This window comes from Delphinus delphis, chromosome 16, assembly GCF_949987515.2.
Source record: "Delphinus delphis chromosome 16, mDelDel1.2, whole genome shotgun sequence".
Classification (NCBI taxonomy): Eukaryota; Metazoa; Chordata; class Mammalia; order Artiodactyla; family Delphinidae; genus Delphinus; species Delphinus delphis.
In genome coordinates, this window is record NC_082698.1 from 59,656,412 (window position 1) to 59,683,051 (window position 26,640).

The following is a 26,640-nucleotide window of genomic DNA, read 5'->3' on the forward strand; positions in this document are numbered from 1 at the left end:
TGTATATGACATGTCACTAGACATAACCTTAGTAGTTACACGTTTGGAGTTTTCCAGCTTCCTGACATCCTACAGTGCGTAGAATGAGAATTGGCAAGCACTATTACTGAAGATAATGTGAAGGGGAAGGATAAAAAGAAGGGTAGAGAATAGGTTTTTGTTTGTTGTTTTTAAATATGATATTAAACAAGGATGCACATGAAACCAAAATTTTTCTCTCCTAATCTTACCTTGACATGATGCTTTGGGCTTCTATTATTTCTAAACTTTCTTCATCTATGCTTCTTTTCCTAATAACAGAACTTCTAGTGCCTGGGAAAGAAATATTATTGTCATTTAGGAAGTAGTCCCTAAATTTGTCTTCATAATCTTTTAGCACATTTTCTTATTACACTAAGTAGCATTCAAGTTACTGTGGCCCCTTTCCTCCAGGGTTTCGGTTCAGTTAAACAGTAATGCTCACTGAGGGCCAGGTAACATGCTGGTCACGGGTATTTGACAGTGATTAACGTAAAAGAGGTTCCCACAAGCAGACTTTACAGTCTAGCAAGGGGTTTCCATTGATTTAACTTGTACTCAGCTACTTTATCACTAATGCTAGTGGGACACAGGCAACTTGATCATTATTAGCTTATTAAGTTGCAATCTGATGGCAGCAATGGATGACTCTGGGACTGAGGAACTGTTTCATGGCAGGGTAGTGCTGCTACGTGGCAATGGTCTTAACCGAGGAACTGTTTCATTGCAGGGTAGTGCTGCTAAGTGGCAATGGTCTTAACTTGAGGAACTGTTTCATTACAGGGTAGTGCTGCTAAGTGGCAATGGTCTTAACAGAAATAACAAAACCGTGCAATTTCCTGTCCCTGAGAAGCCATCTGACTGCTTCATATGTGTTGCAGAGAAACAGAGGACGTGTGTGTGAGATAAACCCAGATTTGCTGCCAGGATTGATTGCTAGAGTCAAGGACTTTTACCAGATAGTCCTTTGGTTCTGTAAACAAGTCTTGCCAGGATGGTAGGATATTTTTCTTATTCCTATTTTTTCCTTTTTAGTTGACTGGCCTTTTCATTTTAATTTTTTATGATGAAAATTTCAAATATATACAAAGTAGAAAAAACAATAAAGAGTACCCAGCTGCAATAATAGTTAACATTTTGTCAATCTTATTTCATTTATACAGCAGTATGTATTTCTAACAAATGGCCTTTCTTTTTTATATAATCGTATTGTCATTATTACAACTATGGAAAGTAGCAGTAATTCCTTAATATCATTTAATACTCATTCCATATTTACATTTCCCCAGTTGTTTCAAAAATTTCTTTGTATTGCTAGCTTGAGTCAGGATTCAAACAAGAGCTATAGGGGCTTCCCTGGTGGCACAGTGGTTAAGAATCCACCTGCCAATGCAGGGGACACGGGTTCAATCCCTGGTCCAGGAAGATCCCACATGCCGCAGAACAACTAAGCCCGTGCGCCACAACTACTGCACTCTAGAGCCCGTGAGCCACAACTACTAGAGCCTGCGCACCAAGAGAAGCCACCGCAATGAGAAGCCACCGCAATGAGAAGCCCGCGCACTGCAACGAGGAGTAGCCCCTGCTCACTGCAACTAGAGAAAGCCCGTGTGCAGCAACGAAGACCCAACGCAGCCAAAAATAAATAAATAAAATTTAAAACAAAACAAAACAAACAAGAGCTATACATTGCTTGTGGTTGGGTCTCTTAAATTCTTTTAATCTATAACAGTCCCTCCACCTCCCATGCTACTTGTTGAAGAAACCCAGTCTTTTGTCCTATAGAACGTCTCACATCCTGAGTTTCACTGACCACTTCGTGTGGTGTCTTTTCCCTTCTCTCACATTTATTTTTTAGTTTTTTTAATAAGTCATTTTTATTATACGTTATAAAAGTAGTGGCCCATAACACATTGGAACAACGTTTTTTTAAACTGGTTTTCACCACAGACAGTTTGAGAAGCACTGATCTGGATGACTTGCTTCTCATCTGTACCACTGTGATTTGACAACAAAGGTTACTTTCCCACATTAAAAAATTTTTTTTCTTGCCAATATTCTAGATAAAAGCAAGAATCACCCATACAACACTCTAGCCTCACAATTTCTTGACTCATTTATTCCAATAAAATATACCTTCAAACAATAACCTTGGCCATATCTTGTCCTTAGTCCTCTTTAATCCTTAACTCTGAAACTCTGCTCTTGGATCACAAACTTTCATTCTCCTACCTTCTTACTAAAACTGCTCTTTACTCTTCCTACTGGAATAACTACTGGAAAACACTTTGTCTGGATATGGACTTGCTTCCCTGAATGCAATGCTTATGCAAAAACAGCCATCCATGGACTTATAGAATGCCTTACATATCACCATGAGATTCCACACAGCATTGTTTTGATCAAGGAACTCACTTCATAGCACATGAAGTGTGGCAGTGGGCTCATGCTCATGAACACTGATCTTACCAAGTTCTGCATCATCCTGACACAGCTAGTTTGATAAAACAGTGGAATGGATTTTTGAAGACTTGATTATAGTGCCCGCTATGTGGCAATACCTGGTGGGGCTAGGACAAGGTTCTCCATGACAGTGTATATGCTCTAAACCAGAGTCCAACATATGGTACTTTTTCATCCACAGCCAATACTCACGGGTCCAGGAATCAAGGGGTTGAAATGGGAGTGGCTTCATTCATTATTACCGGTAGTGATCCAATAGCAAGATTTTTGCTTCCCATCTCTGCAAACTGAGATTCTGCTAATCCAGAGGTCTTATTAGTTCCAAAGGGAGAAAAACTTCCACCTGAGACAAAGCAGCATTCCGTTCTTCAATCACTGCATTCATTTCTTCTGCAGTTATTCTCTTTTTACATTCCTTGGTCTTGTAGATTCTATCCACAGTTATAGCTCCATTCTTCTGAATAGCTATCCCTGTGTCTGCACTGTTTATTCTGTTCAGTAATTCCTGTAATGTCATGTCATTTTCTTCAGGGTTAATATTTTCTAGCAGTTTTAGAGATATTTCCATATGCTTGGCTCCTGCAATTGCTTCATCTCTCTCCTCATTGGCTAACTGCAGTCGAGACATGATAGCTTCATCACGTTCCCTCTGCGAAATACACCTCTTCAACCAGAGCTGCTGTTTTTTCAGCAATTTGAGCTTCTGTTGCTTTTTCTTGGAGTTCCAGTTTAAGCTTTAGTTTTCTCTGTTCTTTATCTTCTTTAGTCAGTTTTTCTTGAAGCTTTTTTTATTTTTTTTGCGGTATGTGGGCCTCTCACTGTTGTGGTCTCTCCCGTTGCGGAGCACAGGCTCTGGACGCGCAGGCTCAGCGGCCATGGCTCACGGGCCTAGCTGCTCTACGGCATGTGGGATCTTCCCAGACCGGGGCACGAACCTGTGTCCCCTGCATTGGCAGGTGGACTCTCAACCACTGCACCACCAGGGAAGCCCTTCTTGAAGCTTTTTATTGCTTGCTTTGAGAATGTCCAATTCTTTTAGAAGCAACGCTATTGTCTCCTCTTTAAGTCTGAAGTAACTTGACAAGGAATCATACATTTGTAATGCAAATCATTATTTCTATGTTCCATAATGTTGGATTTTTCTCTGGTACAGTGAGCTTTCTCATCACCTAGATGAGGACTGATGACTTGAAAATTCCTTGATCTCTGCTCTGGCAGTTCTATGCCCTCATATGTAGCTTCATTAACTAATTCATTGGATTTCTGTTGCATGCTTCCCTTAGAATTCACAGGCAGTTGCTCATCTGGCTGTGTACTTTTATTTCTCCCAGTGGTCTCTTGTTCAAGATAACTATGGGTTATGTTTGGACTAATGCAGCACTGTCCTGGTGTTAAAATATACTGGTTGGTTATAAAATACAGGCAATAAAGGTTTCTTTCATAGCTGGTTGGAAGAACAATAACAACCACCACTTATCTAGGCCCTTTTGACCAGTCGTCCATTTGTACGTCTTGTTTGCTCTGGCAAGGTCTCTGGATTTTGCGCCAAGATTTGAAGCTTTGTACGGCATGGCTCAGCGTGCCTAAAGAAGCACAGCATTCTTTGCCGAAACTTACAAGTGTGAGACCTGAGATGCGCCCCGCACCGCCCCAGGAGCCGACTCTGCGCTCTCGCCCAGAGCTTCTCAGGCCCGACGCGCAGGAACCACGTCCACCAACCGATGCTTACTCGGAGCCTCCCTGTCCGCCTGGGGCTCCTCTGTGCAGGGAGGTGCGCAGGGAGATGTAAGCATCTATTTTTCTAAAGTATGTGCTATTAGAAATTAAAACAAAAATACTCCGGTGACAGTGAACAAATTTAATGCACAGGCAGGAATGGTGGAAATAGATCAATTAGGAGATAGATTAACCAATGTACTCTTCAGGAGAAATCTGAGCTAGGATAAAATTTGAGAGAGCTACCAGCATATAAATGGTAACTGAAATTGGGGGAGGAGAATGGATGAGATCATTCATGGAAAATGGGGTCCAAGATGGAACCTTGGAGAAGCCTAATATAAAGATGTGGGCAGAGGAAGAGGATGCTGCAAAATAGGCTGAGAAGTAGTCAGAGATTTACAGAGAAGTAGTCATCACAAGAGCTGAGGGCAGTTTCAAGGTGGAAGGATTGCTCGGTGGATGATGCATTTATAAAACATACATAAATGAATATTTATAAAGTGGGTCATTTTATATTCAGTAGGTCTTGTTAAAATTAACCTATACATTTACCCTAAGGAAATAACCACATAGTCCATTTTGGAAGACAAGGAGTTTGGACTTATTTGGGGAGCAACGAACTAAAGGTTGTTGGCAGTGATAAAAATGAATGACAACCCGGGTTTCCCTGGCGGCTCAGTTGTTAAGAATCCGCCTGCCAATGCAGGGGGTACGGGTTCGAGCCCTGGTCCAGGAAGATCCCACATGCTGCGGAGCAACTAAGCTCGTGTGCCACAACTACTGAGCCTGCGCTCTAGAACCCACGAGCCACAACTACTCAGGCCGCGAGCCTAGAGCCCGTTCTCCACAACAAGAGAAGCCACTGCAATGAGAAGCCCGTGCACCACAACGAAGAGTAGCCTCCACACACCACAGCTAGAGAAAGTCCGCGCAGAGCAACGAAGACCTAATGCAGCCAAAAATAAATAAATAAAATAAATTAAAAAAAAAATGAATGACAACCCTTAACAGTTTTGGTGAAACTGAATTCCGAAATCTAAGAAGTTCCACATTTCTGTGAAATCTTTCCAGACAGATTTTAAAAATTCAACCTATTTGTATTTGTTTTTGTAAGCATCTACTGTGTGCTTACCACTACACCCTCACAGGCAAGATACAATAGTACGTACGTGTGACATGATCTCTATCCTTTCCATTTACCATAGTCACCATACTCACCAATCCTCACTCAGTCTGGTTGTTTGATCATAGAATTCACTGATGAGTTATGACACAGATGCCCTCTCTATGCCTCAGTTTCCTTCTCTTTAAAGCCACGGTTTGATGAGGTCAATGGTTTGCATCAGAATCACCAGGAGTGCTTGCTGAACACAGATTGCTGGTTCCACTCCTAGTTTGATTCAGTAGGGAGTGGAGAACTTGCATTTCTGGAGAGGTAGGTTGCTGTTCCAGGAACCATACTCTGAGAACACTTTTACTTTCTCCAGCTCTAAAAGTCTATGATCCCTTAGCGAAACTGCATTACCTATGCTCACTAATGGATTTAACACTCTCCATTATTCACCAGAGCCTAAGAGGATGTTGTGGAATATGTAGTTATTATTTGCCTTAAAAAAAATTTTTTTTTTACTGGAATATAGTTGACTTAGAATGTTGTGTTAGTTTCAGCTGTACAGCAAAGTGAATAGTTATATATATACATAGATCCATTCTTTTTCAGATTCTTTTCCCATATGTTATTACAGAATATTTAGTAGAGTTTCCTGTGCTATACAGTAGGTCCTTATTAGTTATCTATTATATATATAGTAGTGTGCATATGTTAATCCCAAACTCCTAATTTATCACTTCTCCCCATGTTTCCCCTCTGGCAACCATAAGTTTGATTTTGAGATCTGTGAGTCTGTTTCTGTTTTGTAAATAAGTTCATTTGTATCACTTTTTTATTAGATTCCACATATAAGTGATATCATATGATATTTGTCTTTCTCTGTCTGACTTACTTCACTTAGTATGATAATCTCTAGGTCCATCCATGTTGCTGCAAATGGTGCTACTTCATTCTTTTTTATGGCTGAGTAATATTCCACTGTATATATGTACCACATCTTCTTTACCCATTCCTCTGTTGATGGACATTTAGTTTGCTTCCACGTCTTGGCTATTGTAAATAGTGCCGCAATGAACATTGGGGTGCATGTATCTTTTTAAATTATGGTTTTCTCCAGATATATGCCCAGGAGTAGGATTGCTGGATCATATGATAGTTCTATATTTAGTTTTTAAGGAACCTCCATACTGTTTTGTTCTCCATAATGGTTGTAACAATTTACATTCCCACCAACAGTGTAGGAGGGTTCCCTTTTCTCCACACCTTCTCCAGCATTTATTGTTTGTAGGTTTTTTGATGATGGCCATTCTGACTGGTGTGAGGTGATACCTCATTGTAGTTTTGATATGCATTTCTCTAATCATTAGTGATGTTGAGCATCTTTTCACGTGCTTTTTGGCCTTCTGTATGTCTTCTTTGGAGAAATGTCTATTTAAATCTGCCCATTTTTTGATAGGATTGTTTTTTTGACATTGAGCTGCATGAGCTGTTTGTATATTTTGGAGATTAATCCCTTGTTGGTTGCTTTGCAAATATTTTCTCCCACTCTGTGGGTTGTCTCTTCATTTTGTTTATAGTTTCCTTTGTTGTGCAAAAGCTTTCAAGCTTAATTAGGTCTCATTTATTTTTGTTACTCTAGGAGGTGGATCAAAAAAGATATTGCTGTGATTTACGTCAAAGAGTGTTCTGCTTATGTTTTCCTTTAAGAGCTTTATAGTATCCGGCCTTACATTTAGGTCTTTCATCCATTTTGAGTTTATTTGTGTGTATGGTGTTAAGAAGCGTTCTAGTTTCATTCTTTTACACGTAGCTGTCCAGTCTTCCCAGCACCACTTATTGAAGAGACTCTTTTTCTCCATTGTATATTCTTGCCTCCTTTGTCGTAGTTGACCATAGGTGCATGGGTGTAGTTATTATTTGTTGAATGCAAACAATGGCTTAATATTTTCAATCTTATCTTCTTAAACCTTACATATCTTAGGGATGTTTGTGTTCGGTTGCTGTGAGCTGCCAGGAGAGGCAGCACCGTAGCTGTGGAGGTTCTTAGTACATCTCACACTGCACTTAATGCAGACATTTAATACATGCTTTTTGATATGCCTTCGATGGACTAGGTGGCATGTGATATTTTCCCATTTGGTGATCATTATAAATTTGATACAAACTCTTAAAATAATGAGTATTTGATCTTAGTTCATCCTTGAACAAGTTTCTGGAGTCCAGGAGACCACACTGGGCAATCTGATGATCTGATATAATGGAGATATTTCCTGTTAATCAGGAGATAAGGATATTAGTGTCAGTGCTGTCCTTGGCTCTATCACAGTTGCAGAGGTCACCGAACCTCTAGTGGCTCTGGAAAACTAGGAAAATATTGACCATCTTAAGTTCAGGAAGAATTCATGAAATGCCTTGTAAAAATATAGGCTCCAGGAACAAAACTTAATTTCAAAATGGTATTTTTATAAAAATTAATTTTAGAGGTAAAAACTTTTCCACCTTGAATCAGAATAAGCTTGTTTTTCTTTCTGATCTTGGTTGTTTTGCTTTAAAGAATGAGATGCTATAGTTCAAAAATTGAATAAGTATTTATTGTTCCAGAAGGTACATTGCTTTTTATACATATTTCATAAATGATACAGGATTTTACACATGTTCAATATTTTGCTATTTGTTTAAAGGACTTTTCTCCACGTTCTCCCTCCCCTTGCCTCCCACACACCCTGAAAGGATTTGCTCATTGCACTGTGCTGTTTCTTCTTAAAAACCCTGCGTACAAACAGGATAAATGGTTTAAAAATAATTCACACAACTTAACAGAAATAAATGAGGGAAGGGGGTTGAACGACTCGGGGGGTGGGTGGGGAAGGAAGTGGGAGGAGGGATGAGAAGTGGAGACATGCATCCTTTCATTCCGTCATGCCAGTGGAAGGGGTGGTGGCTGGAGCAGCAGCAGCAATCCTGGCTGGCCTTCAACCTCTGCAAGGCACCTGCAGTCTGGGTTTGTCGTTTAAAGTGTTTCTCTTCATACACAATGATCCCAAAGGAGGAAGAAAAAGAGAAAGAAACCCCTTGCCACAATGAAGAGGGATCAATCATGTGAAAGAAAAAAGCCAATCAATCAGCTGTGCGGCAAGCCCCAACATCCTTTCCATCCTGCCCCCGCAGTAGTTAAAAGCAGGATAGTAGACACAGATTCCTTTGACTCTTCAAGTGTGATGTCATCTGGAAATATGGTAGAAAATATTTTGATAGAGTATAAGATTAACTCCTTTTTCTTTCAATTTAAGAAAAAATAGGGTGAAGAGGGTAGGCTGAAAGAAGCCATAGAAATGTATTCCTGTACAAAGATAAATTGTACCCTTTGAGATCCACACACTTGATTTACAACTACTGAAGTGGTGGAGGTGGGAGGGCTCACAAACAGTGTGGGAGTGTATGTCCTTCGAGATTAACAAGGTCTCCAGACAAGGTAGTGCCATCTGGGTGGCCTGGAATGCTGTCACACAAACAGATTAACAGCAGTGAAACTATTCTGGTTCTGAAATGGCTACAGAGCCATGGTTTTTAGCCATTTTGTAAACCTTACATCTTCCTGATTTGGTAATACAGCTGAACACTCCGCCTCTGGCTTTAGCTGTGGAGGGAGAGGGGAGTATCAATGGGATAGTTAAATAAAGGAGGGAAATCTGTCCTCCTCTTAAAAAGATTAATTAGTAAAAAACAAAACAAAACAAAAAAACCTCATGCATTGTTGCCAATTATTTCTAGACAGTGATCCAGAGAACTGGAATATTGAGACATTTAAGAAGGTATTAAGGGATAATCCAAAGTGTCAATTGTCAAACAGTCATAAGTTGGTTCCAATTATCATATGGATAAAATTAGTGTAACAACAGGTGTGGGTGGTCAGAAATGGGGCACAAACGGGAGAGATTCCTGGTAACTTTGCAGAGACTGGGTCCAATCTAAAATAAATGCTAATGACATGGACTCAGACTCTGTTTGCCACCCACATATCTCGAGGGTTTGCTTTTCTGGTATATTTATTTACTGCTATGTCAAAAATAAGAAAAGTTAAATTAAAAAAAAATTTAGAGCTGAGTGGGGTGCTGGTGTGTTACTATTTTGCTGACCCTGAAAAGAAGATGCAAGAAACAACACCCTTAGCATCACTTTCTCTCAACTATAATAATAATACATGATTTTCATCCAGAAACTGAGATTCTTGATTAAGACAATATTCACTAAGCCCTTTGAGCTTATATTCCACAAAGCCTGATGGTCAGATTTTAACATTCCTTTCTTCCCTAAGATCTTTTTGTTTTTGTTTTTTAATTAAAGTTAAAAACCCTCTACCCAGACATGGCTCCCAGCTTCCACCTGTAATGCTTTAATTAAAAAGGCCATAGTTATAAACAGGTGTTCTTTCTGCTGGGATTCAGAGGCTCTCTGCAGATCAATCTTCCTCACCAATCTGTCGGAGGGGCAGATGCACTTGTAATGGGTCTCTCAGTCTCTTAAGATCCATTTCTGCCTAAAATAGAAACAAAAGGTGAGAAAACTGGCTAGCCAAGCTTTCAATGATATTACTGTCTCCTGAGAAGAGGAAACTGTCTGTCCTCCATCACTATGAGTCAGAGAAATCATCTCAATCACTCTCAAAGTAAGAGTGCCTCAGAGGCAAAGAATGTTAAAGGCACAGGACAACAAAGCAGGACAGAAACAGAAGTCTGTCCTGGCAGTTTCAGCTATCAACGGAGCCTCCAGAAAAGACTGTGCAATCAACAGGGCAGGATCAGGGGCTCAAGAATGTGGGAGCAACTGATGCACCTTGATGGCATTTCTCCAGAGAGAAGCCCTTTTACAAACTTTTTGCCTGGAGCCAGAATTCAAATTTATGCTCCTCAAGGCTTTAGTTATTTGTCTAGTGGTTGTTTAAGTTTTTCACTTATCAGGAACTTTTAAAACAGGGATGTGCAGTCAACTGCAGCACTTTCAAAACTCACACGTGCTTGGGCCTCACCCCTGAGGAGTTGGATTAATAGGTTTGGGGGGGGCTGAAGCACCTGTATTTTTAATAGCTCCAGAGATGATTCTGACGCATTCCCTCCAGTTGAGAACCACCACACAGAGCAACAGAAGGTAAGAACTCACTTAGGCCAAGGCAGGGAGATGAATTAAGCCTATTCAAAGCACAACCCCGTCACCAAAAAGGGACAGAGAAGGCGGAGAAGGTCCAGAGAAGAGTAATTAAACATTAAAGAGAATGGAAGGGCTTCCAGAGGTTTTAAAAAAAATCTCTAAAGTCATGAAAGACTGCAGAGAAAAGGAATGAGGATTTCTTCACCAAAATCAAAGATATCAGAGTGAGGGGGAGGCACAGTCAGAAATGTGAAAGAGGTAGCTGTTATGAAAAATAAGATATCAGTCTTTAAAAATACATTTCTAGCTCAGTAATCTCTCACCTGCACCTAGCAAACATTTCTAGTAGTCTCTCTCTGACCTGGATTTTATTTTGGCTCCATTGCTACCACACATCTCAGGTGAGAGATCTTTGGGTCAATTGCAGAAAAAATAAAAAAAGAGAGAAAAGTAAAAACAGACCTCTCTAAAGAAACAAAATGAAAAATATAAAAATAGGTTTAAAAATTTCAATATGCTAGTGATAAAAGGATAGATAGGACTCATTATCTTTTCATCTGCTTGTGTTATAAAACTTTCTGGAGCGTTGACCATGTAAAATAGTCATTTTTATCAACTGAGGAATAATTTACATAGGAAGAAGAGGATTGGATCATTCTTTCAGAGTTTACCCATCTAAGTACTTGACTGTAGACGATGATGATGACGATAATGCCATACAAGATGAGGCTGGGATTTACTTTAATTTTTGTAAAACTTACCTGAGCAATTGCATCTTTGAGTTGATTGTATTTCTCTAGGTCAAAACGTGACTTTTTGGCTCCTTTATGGAAAAATAATAAGTATTGTCTGTCTCTGGCTTCTGGATAAACATATTCCTACAAAAATAAAGAAGAAATTAAATTATACTCCTTAGCACACTATCTTCACAAAATAAGCATTTACTGTTGATTAGATTCAATATACATGAGCATATATAAAGATATACTACTGACATGTGCTGTATTAAATATTTATTTTTTAAACATTTTTTTGTTTTGTTTTTTGTTTTTGTTTTTGCGGTACGCGGGCCTCTCACTGTTGTGGCCTCTCCCGTTGCGGAGCACAGGCTCCGGATGCGCAAGCTCAGCGGCCATGGCTCACGGGCCCAGCCACTCCGCGGCATGTGGGATTTTCCTGGACCGGGGCACGAACCCGTGTCCCCTGCATCGGCAGGCGGACTCTCAACCACTGCGCCACCAGGGAAGCCCTCTTAAACATTTTTTATTGCACAACACACACAGAAGAGTACACACACACAAAATGTACATCATAAAGAATCATCATCACGTAATAAATGTTAATCATCACCAGACAGAGAAAATAGAATACCACCAGTAACTCACAAGCCCCCTTCCTGCCCCTTTCCAATTACTAACCCCTCCTTCCCCACCAAAGTAATCACTATCTTGACTTTTATGGTAACTGTTTTCCTGCTCTCTTTACAGCTTTCTTACTTAAGCATACACTCCCCTGAGCTCTACAGCTGAGTTTTACCTGTTTTTTGAAATTTATAAAAATGGAGTCAGATAGTATGCATTGTGTATGGCTACTTTCACTCAATATCATGTTTGTGATATTCATCTTTTTCGTGTAGCTGTAGTCTGTTCATTTCCATTGATATGTTATATTCTATTGTGTGGCTACATCACAATTTATCTATCTGTTGTACTACTGATAGATTTTTGGGTTGTTTCTAGGTTTTAGCTGTTGTAAATAATGCTGTCAAGATCATCTCTGGACTTATCTTCTGTTTGGTATAAACCTATGAATGGAAATTCTGGACCATAGCGTATGCTTGTGTTCAAATTTAAGGAGTGATATCAAAATGGTTGTACCAGTTATACTCCCATAAGCAGGACATGAGTTGCCATCACTTCACCTACTTGCCAATACCTGGTATTGTCAGTTAAAAAACGAGTTAGGCAGAAATACTACCTCAGGTTCTGTTCCCTTACAGGTTATTACAAAATATTGAGTATAGTTCCCTGTGCTATACTATAGGTCCTTGTTGGTTATCTATTTTATATAGTTTGTATATGTTAATCCCAAACTCCTAATTTATATTACTACATTTTAAAAACAACTTTACTTGAGATACCATACAATTTACCCATTTAAAGTATAATAGTCAATGCTTTTTAGCATAGTCAGAATTGTACAACCATTACTACAATAATTTTTAGAATATTTTCATCATCCCCCAAAGAAACCCCATACCCTTTAACATCACTTCCTATTTCCCTCCATACTTCCAGTTCTAAGTTAACTAGTAGCCTTTCTGTCTCTATAGATTTGCCTTTTCTGGATATTTCACAAGTGGAATCATAAAAAAGCCTTTTGTGTCTGGCTTCTTTCAAGGCTCATCTATTTGTAGCATGTATCAGTGCATTATTTCTTTTTATTGACAAATAATATTCCATTAAATGGAATATGCTACATCAGGGGTCCCCAACCTCCCGGCTGCAGACCGGTAGCGGTCCGCGGCCTGTTAGGAACTGGGCCGCACAGCAGGAGGTGAGCAGTGGGCGAGCCAGCAAAGCTTCATCTGCCGCTCCCCATCCCTCGCATTACCGCCTGAACCATCCCCTGCCATCCCCTCCCCCAGGGAAAAATCATCTTCCACAAAACCGGTCCCTGGTGCCAAAAAGGTTGGGGACCACTGTGCTACATTTTATTTATCTATTTGTCAAGTGATAGACATTTGGGTTTTTTCCACTTTCTGGCTATTATGAATAATCTTGCTATGAACATTTGTGTACAAATTTTTGTGTGGACACGTTTTTATTTCTCTTGAAGAGATATAGCATTTTCCTGATCACTCATGAGGCTGAGGCCTTTTCATATCCTCTTTTATATTATTGGCCATTTGCATATCCTCGTTTAGAAGTGCCTGTACAAACCTCTTGCCATTTTTTTCCTACTGGATTGTGTGTCTTTTTCTTACTGATTTGTAGGATTTGTTACTATATTATGGATATGGATCCTTTGTTGGATATACATACTGGAAACATCTCCTCCCAGCCCACTCTCCCTCTTCATGGTGCTCTTTAATAAATAGATGTCCTTAATGTTAATATAGCCTAATTTATCATTCCTATTCTTTATGGTTGGCATTTTTCATTCTGTGTAAAAAATCATTCCCTATTCCACAGTAATTAAGATATTCTATATTATCTTCCAGGAGCTTCATCGTGTTACCTTTTATATTTAGATCAACAATCTGTCTGGAATTAATTTTTGTTTATAGTGTAAGGATGGGGTCATTTCTTTTTTCTATATGGATATTCAATTGTCCTAGCACCATTTATCAAAAAACTCTTTCCCTGCAGTGCCATTTTTCTAAAATCAAAAGTTCATTTATACTAGGTCTATTTCTACTTCTCTCTTCTATTCCACTGGACTATTTGTCCATCCCTGTGTCACTGTCTTAATCACTGCAGTATTGTAACTAAAGCTGCAGTCTTCATATCTGAGAGTAAATCCTCTTACCTAGTTTTTCTTCAAGTGTTTATTACTTTTCTTAGTCCTCTGTATTTCAATATACATTTTAGAATCAGTTTATTAAAATATCTTCCCCCAACTCCAAATCTGTTGGGATTCTGACTGGGACTGCACTGAATCTAATAGATCAATGTGGATAAAACCAACATTTTTGCACTATTCACTTTTCTAGTCCATGAACATGCTCTATCATTATATTTATTAACTCTCCTATAATTTTATGTTTCTCTACATAGAGGTCTTGTACATATTTTGCATGATTTATTTGGTTACTTATTTATTTTTTAACATCTTTTTTGGAGTATAATTGCTTTACAATGGTGTGTTAGTTTCTGCTTTATAACAAAGTGAATCAGCTATACATAAACATATATCCCCATATGTCTTCCCTCTTACGTCTCCTTCCCACCCTCCCTATTCCTCCCCTCTCGGTGGACACAAAGCACTGAGCTGATCTCCCTGTGCTATGTGGCTGCTTCCCACTAGCTATTTTACATTTGGTAGTGTACATATGTCCATGCCACTCTCTCACTTCATCCCAGCTTCCCCTTCCCCATGTCCTAAAGTCCATTCTCTAGGTCAGCGTCTTTATTCCTGTCCTGCCACTAAGTTCTTCAGAACCATTTTTTTTTAGATTCAATACATATGTGTTATCATACGGCATTTTTCTCTTTCTGACTTACTTCACTCTGTACGACAGTCTCTAGGTCCATCCACCTCATTACAAATAACTCAATTTCGTTTCTTTTTATGGCTGACTAATATTCCATTGTATATATGGGCCACATCTTCTTTATCCATTCATCTGTTGATGGACAGTTAGGGTGCTTCCATGTCCTGGATATTGTAATTAGAGCTGCAATGAACATTGTGGTACATGACTCTTTTTGAATTGTGGTTTTCTCAGGGTATATGCCCAGTAGTGGGATTGCTGGGTCATATGGTAGTTCTATTTGTAGTTCTTTAAGGAACCTCCATACTGTTCTCCATAGTGGCTGTATCAATTTACATTCCCACCAGCATTTATTGTTTGTAGATTTTTTGATGATGGCCATTCTGACTGGTGTGAGGTGATACCTCATTGTAGTTTTGGTTTGCATTTCTCTAAGGATTAGCAATGTTGAGCATCCATCCATGTGTTTGTTGGCAATCTGTATATCTTCTTTGCAGAAATGTCTATTTAGGTCAACTGGCCATTTTTGGATTGAGTTGTTTGTTTTTTTGATATTGAGCTGCATGAGCTGCTTGTAAATTTTGGAGATTAATCCTTTGTCAGTTGCTGCGTTTGCAAATATTTTCTCCCATTCTGAGGGTTGTCTTTTGGGCTTGTTTATGGTTTCCTTTGCTGTGCAAAAGCCTTTAAGTTTCATTAGGTCCCATTTGTTTATTTTTGTTTTTATTTCCATTTCTCTAGGAGGTGGGTCAAAAAGGATCTTGCTGTGATGTATGTCATAGAGTGTTGTGCCTATGTTTTCCTCTAAGAGTTTTATAGTGTCTGGCCTTACATTTAGGTCTTTAATCCATTTTGAGTTTATTTTTGTGTATGGTGTTAAGAAGTGTTCTAATTTCATTCTTTTACATGTAGCTGTCCAGTTTTCCCAGCACCACTTATTGAAGAGGCAATCTTCTCTCCATTGTATATTTTCCCCTCCTTTATCAAATATAAGGTGACCATATGTGTGTGGGTTTATCTCTGGGCTCTCTATCCTGTTCCACTGATCTATATTTCTGTTTTTGTGCCAGTACCATACTGTCTTGATTACTGTAGCTTTGTGTAGTCTGAAGTCAGGGAGGCTGATTCCTCCAGCTCTGTTTTTCTTTCTCAAGATTGCTTTGGCTATTCGGGGTCTTTTGTGTTTCCATACAAATTTTGTTCTAGTTCTGTGAAAAATGCCATTGGTAGTTGGATAGGGATTGCACTGAATCCGTAGATTGCTTTGGGTAGTATAGTCATTTTCACAATGTTGATTCTTCTAATCCAAGAACATTGTATATCTCTCCATCTGTTTGTACCATCATCTGAGAAGGTGATCTCTATGACTTACTCCTCTGCCTTCTTGAAGCTATCTCTTGCATGATTTATTTTTAAAAGTCATTTTGAGTTGCATCTCTTAAAAAGTTTCATTTTCTAACTATTTTTGGCTGGCATATAGATATGCAATTCATTTATATATATTGACCTTGTATCTAGTAAACTTATAAAACTCACTTATGAATTCTAACTAATTATCTATATACGCTTTTAAAATTTTTCTATGTACAAAATCTATGAATCATGCCAGTTGTTTTTCTTTCCAATATTTTCATCCTCTGTATCTTTTTCTTGCCTTCTGTACTGGCTAGGACTTCTCATTCAAAGTTGAATGGAAGTGGTACTTTTACCCTCTTCCCAGACAATGAAGGAACATTAGAACATTTCAAGTTCACTTACCTGCTCCAGATGTATATGCTATTGTCATATGTTTTAGTTTTTTCTGTATTTTAAATTCCGTAAGAGTTTATTATAATTATTTTATACATTTAATATTCATTTAGATTCACTCACAGATTTACCATTTGCATTGCTCTTCATTCCTTCCTGCTTTTTTTTTACTTTCCACTTGTGATAATCTTCTTTCTGCACAAAGAACACTCTCTAGTATTTCCTTTTGTACAGATCTACTGGTGACAAGTTCTCTATTCGTTTGTCTGGAAGCATCTTTATTTCACCTTTATTTTGGAAGGATATTTTTGCTGAGTATAGAGTTCTAAGTTGACAGTTATTTTCTTTCAACACATTCCATTACCTTCTGGCTTTCATTTCTGCTGTTGAGAAGTCAGCTATCTAACAGTGACTCCTTTGAAGGCAAGCCTTTCTTGTTCTTCTTTGGCTACTTTTAAGATTTCTTCTTTGTCTTTGTCTTTTGTAGTTTTACTATTGATGTGTCTAGATGTGGATTTCTTTTCCTTTATATTGGTTGTATTTGATGGAATTCTTAAATCTATAAATTAATGTCTTTCATCATTTTGGAAAATTCTCAGCCACCATCTCTGCAAATATTGTTTCTTCCCATTCTCTCCCTCCTCTCCTTCTGAGATGCTAATAAAATTAAAAATATATTAGGCCTTTTCACTCTATCCTCTGTATCTCTCACCCTCTCCTATATTTTACTTCTTTTTGTCTTTCCATACTTTATTTTGAATGGTTTCTTCTGATTTATTTCCAGGTCACTCTATCTCTCTTCTGTCTAATCTGCAGTTAAATCCATCTATTAAATTTTATTTCTAAAATTTTCATTTGTTTTTTAAAAAATCAAGTTATCTGCCAATACTCTCAACCTTACCTTTTATCTCCATGAATCTAGCAAGTATAATTATTTTAAAGGCTATGTCTGATAAATCCAGTAACTAGATCTCCTATCTGTGTCTGTTTCAAATGTCTACTGTTTCTGTAGGTGTTTTCCTGTGTATCTGCTTATTTTTTATTGTATGACTAACTTTTGTATTTGCAAAATTATTTGTAGAAATAATGTAAGGTTTAGGATAATGTTATCTCCTCCCAGGGATGATTAATGTTTTCTTTGGCCTGGAACCAGCGATATCAGCACTCTGGGATCACCAGCATTCTAGGACTACCTCAATCCAATTTACAAGATTGGGATGATCGAAAGATGAGCTACAGTCTCTGAGAGAGGCTACAACAGGTTCTTCTGTTCTACAGTAGTGGCCTTTAAAATTCCAAACCAAAGCAAAAATGTTTCAACCTACTTTAGCAATCCCTGGACATGAATCTCTATGGCTTTGGTCTTTCTAGGTTATCAAGTATAGCTCAGCTTCTTGGCCTCTCAGCCTTACCCTCTTTAATCAATACAAATCCCCAGAGGAAAAAGCACATCTAAACACCAGCTTCACCTTCCTGGGACTTCTCTTCTTCTGGTTCTTGCCTGGTAATTTTTGCTATCTTGTTAGCTCTCTAGAGTCTACAGGCAGATGTATTTTATGTTTTGTCTAACTATTTTAACATTTCCTAGTGGGAGCATTGTTCTGATTACCTAGGATGCCATAACTAGAAACAGAAGTAAATATTTAATTATTGATGATGACAGATAATGAACAAATAGTGGTTGAAGGGACTGTGGAAGCTTTTTAAAAATGGATAGAATCGTGGTCTGAATCAAGTAATACTGACCTAAGGGATAACTGTTGGATTAAAAACTTGAGGGAAAGCCCTCTAGGTTTCATCTAAGTTGCTATTACTAGGCCACTTACCTATCTTTGCTGAGGATGTAAATGTACACACTAATTCAATTTATTCAGATATATTCTATGCTTCCTCTTTTGGGCAACAAGCATTTACTAAGCGACTACATGCTAGACTCTCTTCTAGAAATTTGGTAATTTGATAATAAGTGAGAAGAGATACACATAGAGCTTGGTTATGAAGGAAAGAGAGTCAGAGAGGGAGAGTTTGATAACATAGGGAACACAAAAAATATACTGGCATAAGATTCTGGAAGGGGGTAATGGGATTAAGAACAGGTGGAAGAGCTAGCCCTGAGCAGGAAAATGCCACCTCTTACTTGAATTTAAGGAAATAGTGTGAAAGTAGGTATGGATACTATTAAACTCACAGGGTTTAGGAATTTGCAAGCTTGTATCTGTTAAGCTCAATTTTCCAGGAGAGGTAGGAGGCAAAGTTAAATGTGGGATGAGGAGCCTGATGTGAAGTCTTAGAATAACTAATGAGAGGGTTATGGGGGAAGAAAATCTAATTAGAAACACAAGCAGTGGTCCAATCCACACTATTACATGATTTTTCTCTAGCAATGTTCAGTAGCCTGGATATAGGATAAATGGCTAAATTTATCCAAGATTAGGAGTTTATAGAGTATATATGGTGGAAAGACAATGGAGCAGAGATTGAACAGAATGACAATTTGGTCTAATTTCGACAGAAAAGGAAGCAACACACGAGGAAGGAAGGAAAAAAGTTGAGAGACGTCAGGAGCCTAAAGGTTTAGGCATACTAAATTATTAGGCATGCTAATTTTTATTCTAAGTAGGTCCTGAATGGCCACTGAAGTAGTTTGCTGGAGTAGAATATAAATGCTGGATATTGGAATTGAGATGACAAAGGGTATTAAAGGCTAGGTCAGTGTTTCTTAACCTTTATTCATCATTGTTCCCTTAAGTTGCCTTTTTAGATATATTTTCCTTAATTGCCCCTCCTCCCCAAAGAAATTTTTTAAAACAATATTTAAATATTTATTTATTTATTTAGGTTGTGCCAGGTCTTAGCTGCAGCACGTGGGATCTTTGTTGTGGCATGCGGGCTTTTTAATTGCAGCATGCATGTAGGATCTAGTTCCCCCACCAGGGATCGAACACGGGCCCCCTGCATTGGGAGCGTGTAGTCTTACCCACTGGACCACCAGGGAAGTCCCTCAAAGAAGTTTCAACACCACAAATATACTGTGTATCTGTTTATCTGTTGTAATATCTAAGATGTTTTACTCCCCCAGAACCAGTGACCTCCCCTTTGTAGAAAACTCCTGGGCTAGGGGGCTGAATGGTGGTTCACATGCCTGCTGAAGTAACTTTGCTGAATGGCAATTCTTATTGTCAGGCTCCTTTTTCACATGATAGAAAATGGTACTCAGGTCTCACTGAAATATTAGTCAGTAAAATTCAATATTTCACTTGATTTTATGATGTCAAGGAACTTATCTTTTGAAAATTCTTTGGAACTTAATATACTTTTGGAATATATTTAGGTTGCTAATAAATGCTCATTGAACAGTTTAAATGCTGTTGAACAGGCATTTTGTTTCATGGGTGTTAATTATGGATACTGATATGGGGAAGAATATTTAACATGAGAAACTATTTACATTTTATTTGGTCAGTGTTTTCCTATTCACAAAAGACTAAATTGTTTACTACTGCTATTTTACAACTTGTCACTTGGGGGCAGCAAAAACGTTGAGGAATCACAGAAGTAGGACAGCATTTAAACAGTAGGACAGATAGGCACTGTATTAGGCATGGTAAGGAAATAAAAATTGAAAAAAATCACCCGAACGCCTTGCCTCAAAAGATATCATAGTCTAGTAGAGGGGAAAAGACATTGAACATGAATAATTATAATACAACATGGCATAGGATAAGTGAAATGAGAGGCACAATGTGCTATAGGTATTCAGAAGAGGGATAGATCAAAGTTGGCTGCAGGGAAGTAGTCAAAGGTTCATGAAAAATAAGCATTTAAGTAAACCTTGAAATATGACAGGTAGCGATCTACAGGGAAAACCTTCCCAGTTAATAGAATGATATGAAGTAAGGAAGGAAGTGGTGAAAAACTCAGGGCATTTTGGGGGAAATACAGACTACACAGTTGCCCCTTGAACAACATGGGTTTGAACTGCAGAGGTCCACTTATATGCGGATTTTTTTCAATAGTAAATACTACAGCACTACACGATCTGCAGTTGGGTGAATCCCCAGATGTGGAATCATGGATATGGAAAAACTATGGATACAGAGGAACCATGATATGGAGGGCTGACTTTAAGTTATACATGGAATTTTTTACTTCACAGAGGGTTGACGCCCCTAACCCTCATTGTTCAAGGGTCAACTGTAATTTGATGTGTTTAAAATACCTAGTAAATACACAGAGGAGCTGAGAGACATTTGGAAAGGACAGCAACCAGTTATGAATATTGGGCTAAGGAGTCTGGATTTCAGTCGATAAAAGAATCCATTAAAGGGGTACATGAGGGACAGTGACAGGGCAGAGGAAGAGGGAAAGAAACACAGACAGACATATACACATATGCAAGCCATGTCCAGAGGTGTGGTTAAATAAGATTGATTTGGCTGTCAGCTCTGTTCAGGTAGAGTGACGAACATGAGCCAGACAAGGGATTAGGTGCTAGAGACACTGGGCAAACAATAGCAGGACACGAACAGTTTACTGTCTCTTCTCCACTAGACATATTTGGGAGGCCCGGAAAGGTTAAATAACACCCTTGGGCTTTCATTTTCCTGCACAAAAATAGGCCTATGACCATTGGTCTAATGACAACAGAAACAAAATGCCTATGTTCAATAGCGGCCATATAAAAATATAAGAGAAGCAACTCTCAGCTTTCTTCTGATACCTAAGAAAATAGAAAAGGTTTCTCATATCTCTCAGCTATTTCAGATACTTTTTTTTTTTTTTTTGCGATACGCTGGCCTCTCACTGTTGTGGCCTCTCCCGTTGTGGAGCACAGGCTCCGGACGCGCAGGGTCAGCGGCCATGGCTCACAGGCCCAGCCGCTCCGCAGCATGTGGGATCTTCCCGGACCAGGGCACGAACCTGTGTCCCCTGCATCGGCAGGCGGACTCTCAACCACTGTGCCACCAGGGAAGCCCTCAAATACTTTTTATTCAAGGGAGCCTGGATCTGTGGTTGTATCACACATGGCAGTAATAAATAAGTGATAATAAATCCTTCATACTTCCTAAAGTGACCATTATGGATTTCCAAGCTACTAAAAATACAGCACTAACAATAAAAATTAGTTCTAGACACTGATATTTAAAATATGAGCCTTGGATGATAAAGAATAGAATAGTGATTAGATATCTAATTTTCACCTCTCTTCCACGAAGTAAAAACAACAACACACACCTATACTCCTAATATATTTAGAAGTAGCCCAGAATTTAGTTTAACTATTTGATTAGTTATCACCAATTCTCCATTCCAAACATTCAATAAAACCCAAAAGCTTGGGACTTCCCTGGTGGTGCAGTGGATAAGGCTACGCGTTCCCAATGCAGGGGGCCCGGGTTCGATCCCTGGTCAGGGAACTAGATCCCACATGCATTCCGCAACTAAGACTGGGCACAAACAGATAAATAAATAAATAAAATTAAAAAACAAAACAACAACAGTAAAAAAAACCAAAAGCTTGGGACTACACCATCTGACTGCTAAATTAATTACACAGTACATAAAAAGACAAGCCAACTGAGCAAGTTATCCTACAGCTGACCACTCTTCTCCTTTGCCTTCTTATTCTATATCTTACTATAATAGTTTTATGAATTTAATGGTTTATATGGCTCTCTTAATAGTCTGTTTGCTCCATGGGGGCCAAAGCCATGTCATATCTATCTATCTCTAGCACCCAGACCAGTGCCTGATACATAACTGGCATGCACATGCATGTGCACATATGTGTGTTTGTATGAGTGAGTATGTATAAAGGATAAATGATTACTTCAAGGGAACTGGCCTTAGAAAGAAGATGAGAGAAAAGAGAACTACTTTGACAACCAACATTGTACTATCTCATGGAAAGTTACTTGAAGAGGAATTCTTACCTGGCGTGTCATTACAAAATATGCATACATTGCCATGGCACTTCCATAAGTGATGAAGTAGGTAACTGGCTCCATGATGTCCCAGGAATATTCCCACCAGGTAAGCCGGGCCAAAATGCCAAACTGTGTGGCCATGTAGGCAAGTCCACCCCATAGCACCAAAGTGGTCCTCTTCTCAGCTTTTCTGCTAATCTCAATTCGTACCTACAGGGCACACGTGACTGGTCAACTGTAAAGCATTTTGACATAGAACCAATTTTAAACTCTTATTTAAACTGTTCAATGTTCACTAAAGAAACAGGGCTTGTAATCAAGATATAAGTTAGTCTCAATTCTAGGAAATATAGTTTGTCTTCCTAAATAATATCTGTAGTTTTTACTGAGTACTATTTTATAGGCATAACATTTTTGATACACTTGTATTTTATGTTTCATCCTAGAAGTAGCTGAAAATATGGTGAAATTATGGGAGTGAATAAGTTAGTTTCAGCGGGTCTTTATCCAACCACAAGATTGCTTTCTTTGAAAGAGAGAAATAAAAACATGCCAATGTTCTCTCACTGTAGCGTACAAGATTTAATCTATCATTAGTTTTTTACTCAAAAGGTCTACTAGGGGCAAAACAGCACAGTGGGTCAGAGCATGGACTCTGGATTCAGAATGGCTGAATTTAGGCCCTGATCTGCACATTACCATAACTTCATTAATGAGTTGTTCTGAGGATTAAATAAGAGAATACAAGTAAAATACTTAGGATAATTCCTAGCACATAGTAAATATTCAATAAGGGATGATAATTATTTTGCTATAATTGGTACATTAAAAAATGCTTTACATTTTGAAAATACAAGATTTAAATTTCATCCCCCTTCACAACAGTTCCTCAAATTTAATTTATCCAACATTTCTAATGGTCTTAAATTTAATGAAAACAACCTTGAGATATGTGTTCCTTACTTTTAAAGAAATCAGAAAAAGCACAGTATTAAGAGTATTTGTTCCCTTCCTTAATCTCTAATATAGTCTGGTTTCTTAAAATGGAAATACTTGTATTTTTATTAAAAAAAAAAGGATGACACACGTTCATTGTAAAACACTTACTAGGAAAGTATAAAGAAGAAAAATCATTCATAATCCTACTATTCTATTAGCATTTGGGAATATGTTCCGATTTTTTTCTTTGTATATATGTGTATGTGTGTGTGTGTGTGTGTGTTGTGTGTATGGCTATATGCATAATACACTTAAAAACTGGATCATAGTATGCACTAATATACACATTTTGTAATTTACTTTTCATAAAATATCATGAAGTGTTTTCTATAGAATATTAGATCTACATGATTGTTTTTAACAGTTGCATAATATTCCATATAATATTAATTCTTAAGTTGGCTAAAATGATTATCCACCTCACTTAGAACCCTTCTTGATCAGCAATTATTCCAATCTTTGTTGTAAAAGTAGTAAGTCTGGTTAAGGGCAGTATATTTAGATCTCAAAGCTCTATGTCCATTATCAAGGCTCCAAACTATTCCTTTTTAAGTCCTTTCTTAGCTTTAATCAGAAGCTTTTTATGATTCAGTTCCCAAAACTAGTGGACTAGTTTGATTGACACAATGCACTCGGAGGGGAAAAAAGCAAACATATATGCTCTGGAAAAAATACTGGTGAAGAGAAAAGTGTGAAATTTGAATCTGCACCTTTTCCAGGGGCGCCAGTTGTTCTTTGAGATCTTCTAATCTTTCGATAAGCTCCCTTTCCTTGTTTAACTGGTGCTGCTCGATGCACAAAGTAGTGTATAACTGCTGGACCAGTGTCTTTACATCGTTCAGTGTTGCTGCGTTTTCATAGCTTAAGAGGTCTGAAAGAAAAAGATTACATTTTAAAAAAAATATATGCCTTAAATGAAGAGTTGCTATTCTTAGGGCTATTAGTGATAAGAACAAGGCAGATTCATCTACTATAGGGGTCCCACCTTCAATGTTAAACTGAAGGAAAGGGATAGTTCCTTTTTAAAAAGGAAGAGTCTATAAATCCTACAAAGTAAGTTCATATTTGGGCAACTTGAAAATTTTGAAGCCAACATCCACCATTATATTCTTGGAAGTATAAGTGCTACAAATGAGGCTACGAGTAATAATAATCTTCATTAGATAAAGACAAAAAATTTAAAGTAATATGTCAAAAACTAGTAGAGAGGCTTAGAATTAATCTGATTACCATGCTTATTAAAATTCAGATCTAAAATTTATCTGTGGTCTTGCCATTTTAAGTGGTCATTTTTTCCCTTTAGTAACTAACACTTAAGGAAAAAATATACAGTATTTCAAATTTGCAAATTCAAGGGTATAAATAAAAATACCATTATCCTAATAATCTTAGCCCCTATATACCTTCCCCCTAGCATATCAATTTTTATTTATTCCCGTTGGGCAAAGACATAGAATAGCTGTATGGGTCTCAATATCAAGCTTGAAACGGCATGAAGTTATGAGAATAACTAAAAAGGTAAAAGATTAAATAATTCTTTGATTCAATATCCTCTTCTGTGAGTAGCATGTGCTTCTAGAAATCTAAAAATTATGTTTTGAAAATTTAATAAAAAGTCAGCTGATCTCAGCTGTCAAATAACTTTTTAAAAAGCAACAGAAGTAAAGCTTTTGTTTTAGAATCTTATTAGCCTTAAATGTGACATTTTGTTAGCTACAGCAGAAGGTCAGCCTTTTTCTAAGTCAAAATAAGCCAGTCAGAATTAGTCATGTGTGTATTTCAAATATTCTTCAAGGATGTCCTTTAGTACAGTTATCACAGAAATTCAATCAATAAAAAATTTCAAATAAGGGTAGCAAATTGGATTAGAGAAGAGCTGATATAGTAAAATGGGATATACCACCTAGCATAGTATCTTGCATGCTTCAATAAATGTGTGCTGCATTAATGGGAACAGATAAAAGCAAGAACACTTTGAGTTCTAGAAGTCGTCTATGTCAACAGAGTCTGCTTTGCACTAAAGTTGCAGCTCACATTCACATATGGTTCTACACTTTCCAAAGTTACAAAAAGAGAAAACTGCACTCTAGAATGTCATAGTGAAGTGGTAGAGTCCATGCCTCCTGACCCCCCAGGCCTGGAACTGAGTTATGAGGCTTTTACTTTATCAATATTAATATTTCTCCTGCAAGCTCAGTCCTCTTTCTTTCTTTTTTTATTATTTATTTTATTTTTTGCTGCGTTGGGTCTTTGTTGCTGCACGTGGGCTTTCTCTGGTTGCAGTGAGCGGGAGCTACTCTTTGTTGTGGTGCATGGGCTTCTCACTGCAGTGGCTTCTCTTGTTGTGGAGCACAGGCTCTAGGCGTGCAGGCTTCAGTAGTTGTGGCTCACGGGCTCTAGAGCGCAGGCTCAGTAGTTGTGGTGCACAGGCTTAGCTGCTCCGCAGCATGTGGGATCTTCCCGGACCAGGGCTCAAACCCGTGTCCCCTGCATTGGCAGGCAGATTCTTGACCACTGCGCCACCAGGGAAGTCCTCAATTCTCTTTCAAAAAGATAATTTTTTAGGTAGGTATAAATTATCTATGGTAAACAAAATTCTCTCGCATATATTATCCCATATTTATCCTCATGGCAGCATATAATCCACAATTTATAAATGAGGAATTTTGAGTCCTAGAGAGATAAGATGAACAAACATTTTTGTATTAGGTACTGATCTATTCACTAGAGAGGGGAAAAAATCAAATATGAGGTGGTTTCTCTCCTTAATGAGGTCTAATAATGATATTCACAAAGCTGCATGGCTAGCAGGGAGTGGGAAAAGATCTTCTGACTGGTAGTCCAATGACTTTTCTATTCCATGTCCTTTCTTTTTCCATTTCCACTTTCAATACCATAATTACACTGTATTTGCTTAGAAATCCAAGGAGGGAGAAAAGGAGGGGGGAAGGGAGGAAAGAAGGAAGCAAGCAAACAAACTAAACAGACCCACTCCTCTTCCTTTTCCTAATGAAGCACACACACGTTAATGATCAAATATGTATAGACAATCATAACCTGAAGATCTATAAAATCTGAACTCAGGCTTGGTATTTGTTTTATAAAAGAGCTTCTATTAGAATGTCATTCATCGAAGACTTATTCTTTTAAAATTAATATTCATATTACAGGTTCTCCTGTGTAGAAAATTTATTTTTTATATCAGTCTCTTCTCTCATGGCTTCTTCTGTGTTTTATGTTATAGGTAGAAACATATTTCTCACTCCAAGTTTGTAAAACTATTTCTCTTTTGA

The 26,640-nt window shown here is 38.1% G+C and overlaps 1 protein-coding gene and 1 pseudogene across 2 annotated transcripts in view; both read right to left on the minus strand.

Annotated features, from left to right (window-relative positions):
• Positions 1–2,779: 2,779 nt before the first annotated feature.
• LOC132439205 (mirror-image polydactyly gene 1 protein-like) lies at positions 2,780–3,984 on the minus strand (annotated as a pseudogene).
• A 3,930-nt stretch (positions 3,985–7,914) lies between these two features.
• Positions 7,915–26,640, minus strand: part of MCU (mitochondrial calcium uniporter) — a 206,005-nt gene continuing 187,279 nt past the window's right edge. The window contains exons 5-8 of one of the 2 annotated variants that reach the window (XM_060034818.1): positions 24,058–24,218; positions 22,355–22,558; positions 11,218–11,334; positions 7,915–9,844 (exon numbers count right to left, since the gene is read on the minus strand). In XM_060034818.1, coding sequence (XP_059890801.1) covers positions 9,824–9,844; positions 11,218–11,334; positions 22,355–22,558; positions 24,058–24,218 — 503 coding nt within the window. In that variant the 3' untranslated portion in view covers positions 7,915–9,823. Of the gene's footprint in view, positions 9,849–11,217; positions 11,335–22,354; positions 22,559–24,057; positions 24,219–26,640 lie in introns of both variants that reach the window. The other variant, XM_060034817.1, reaches the window with a different exon arrangement.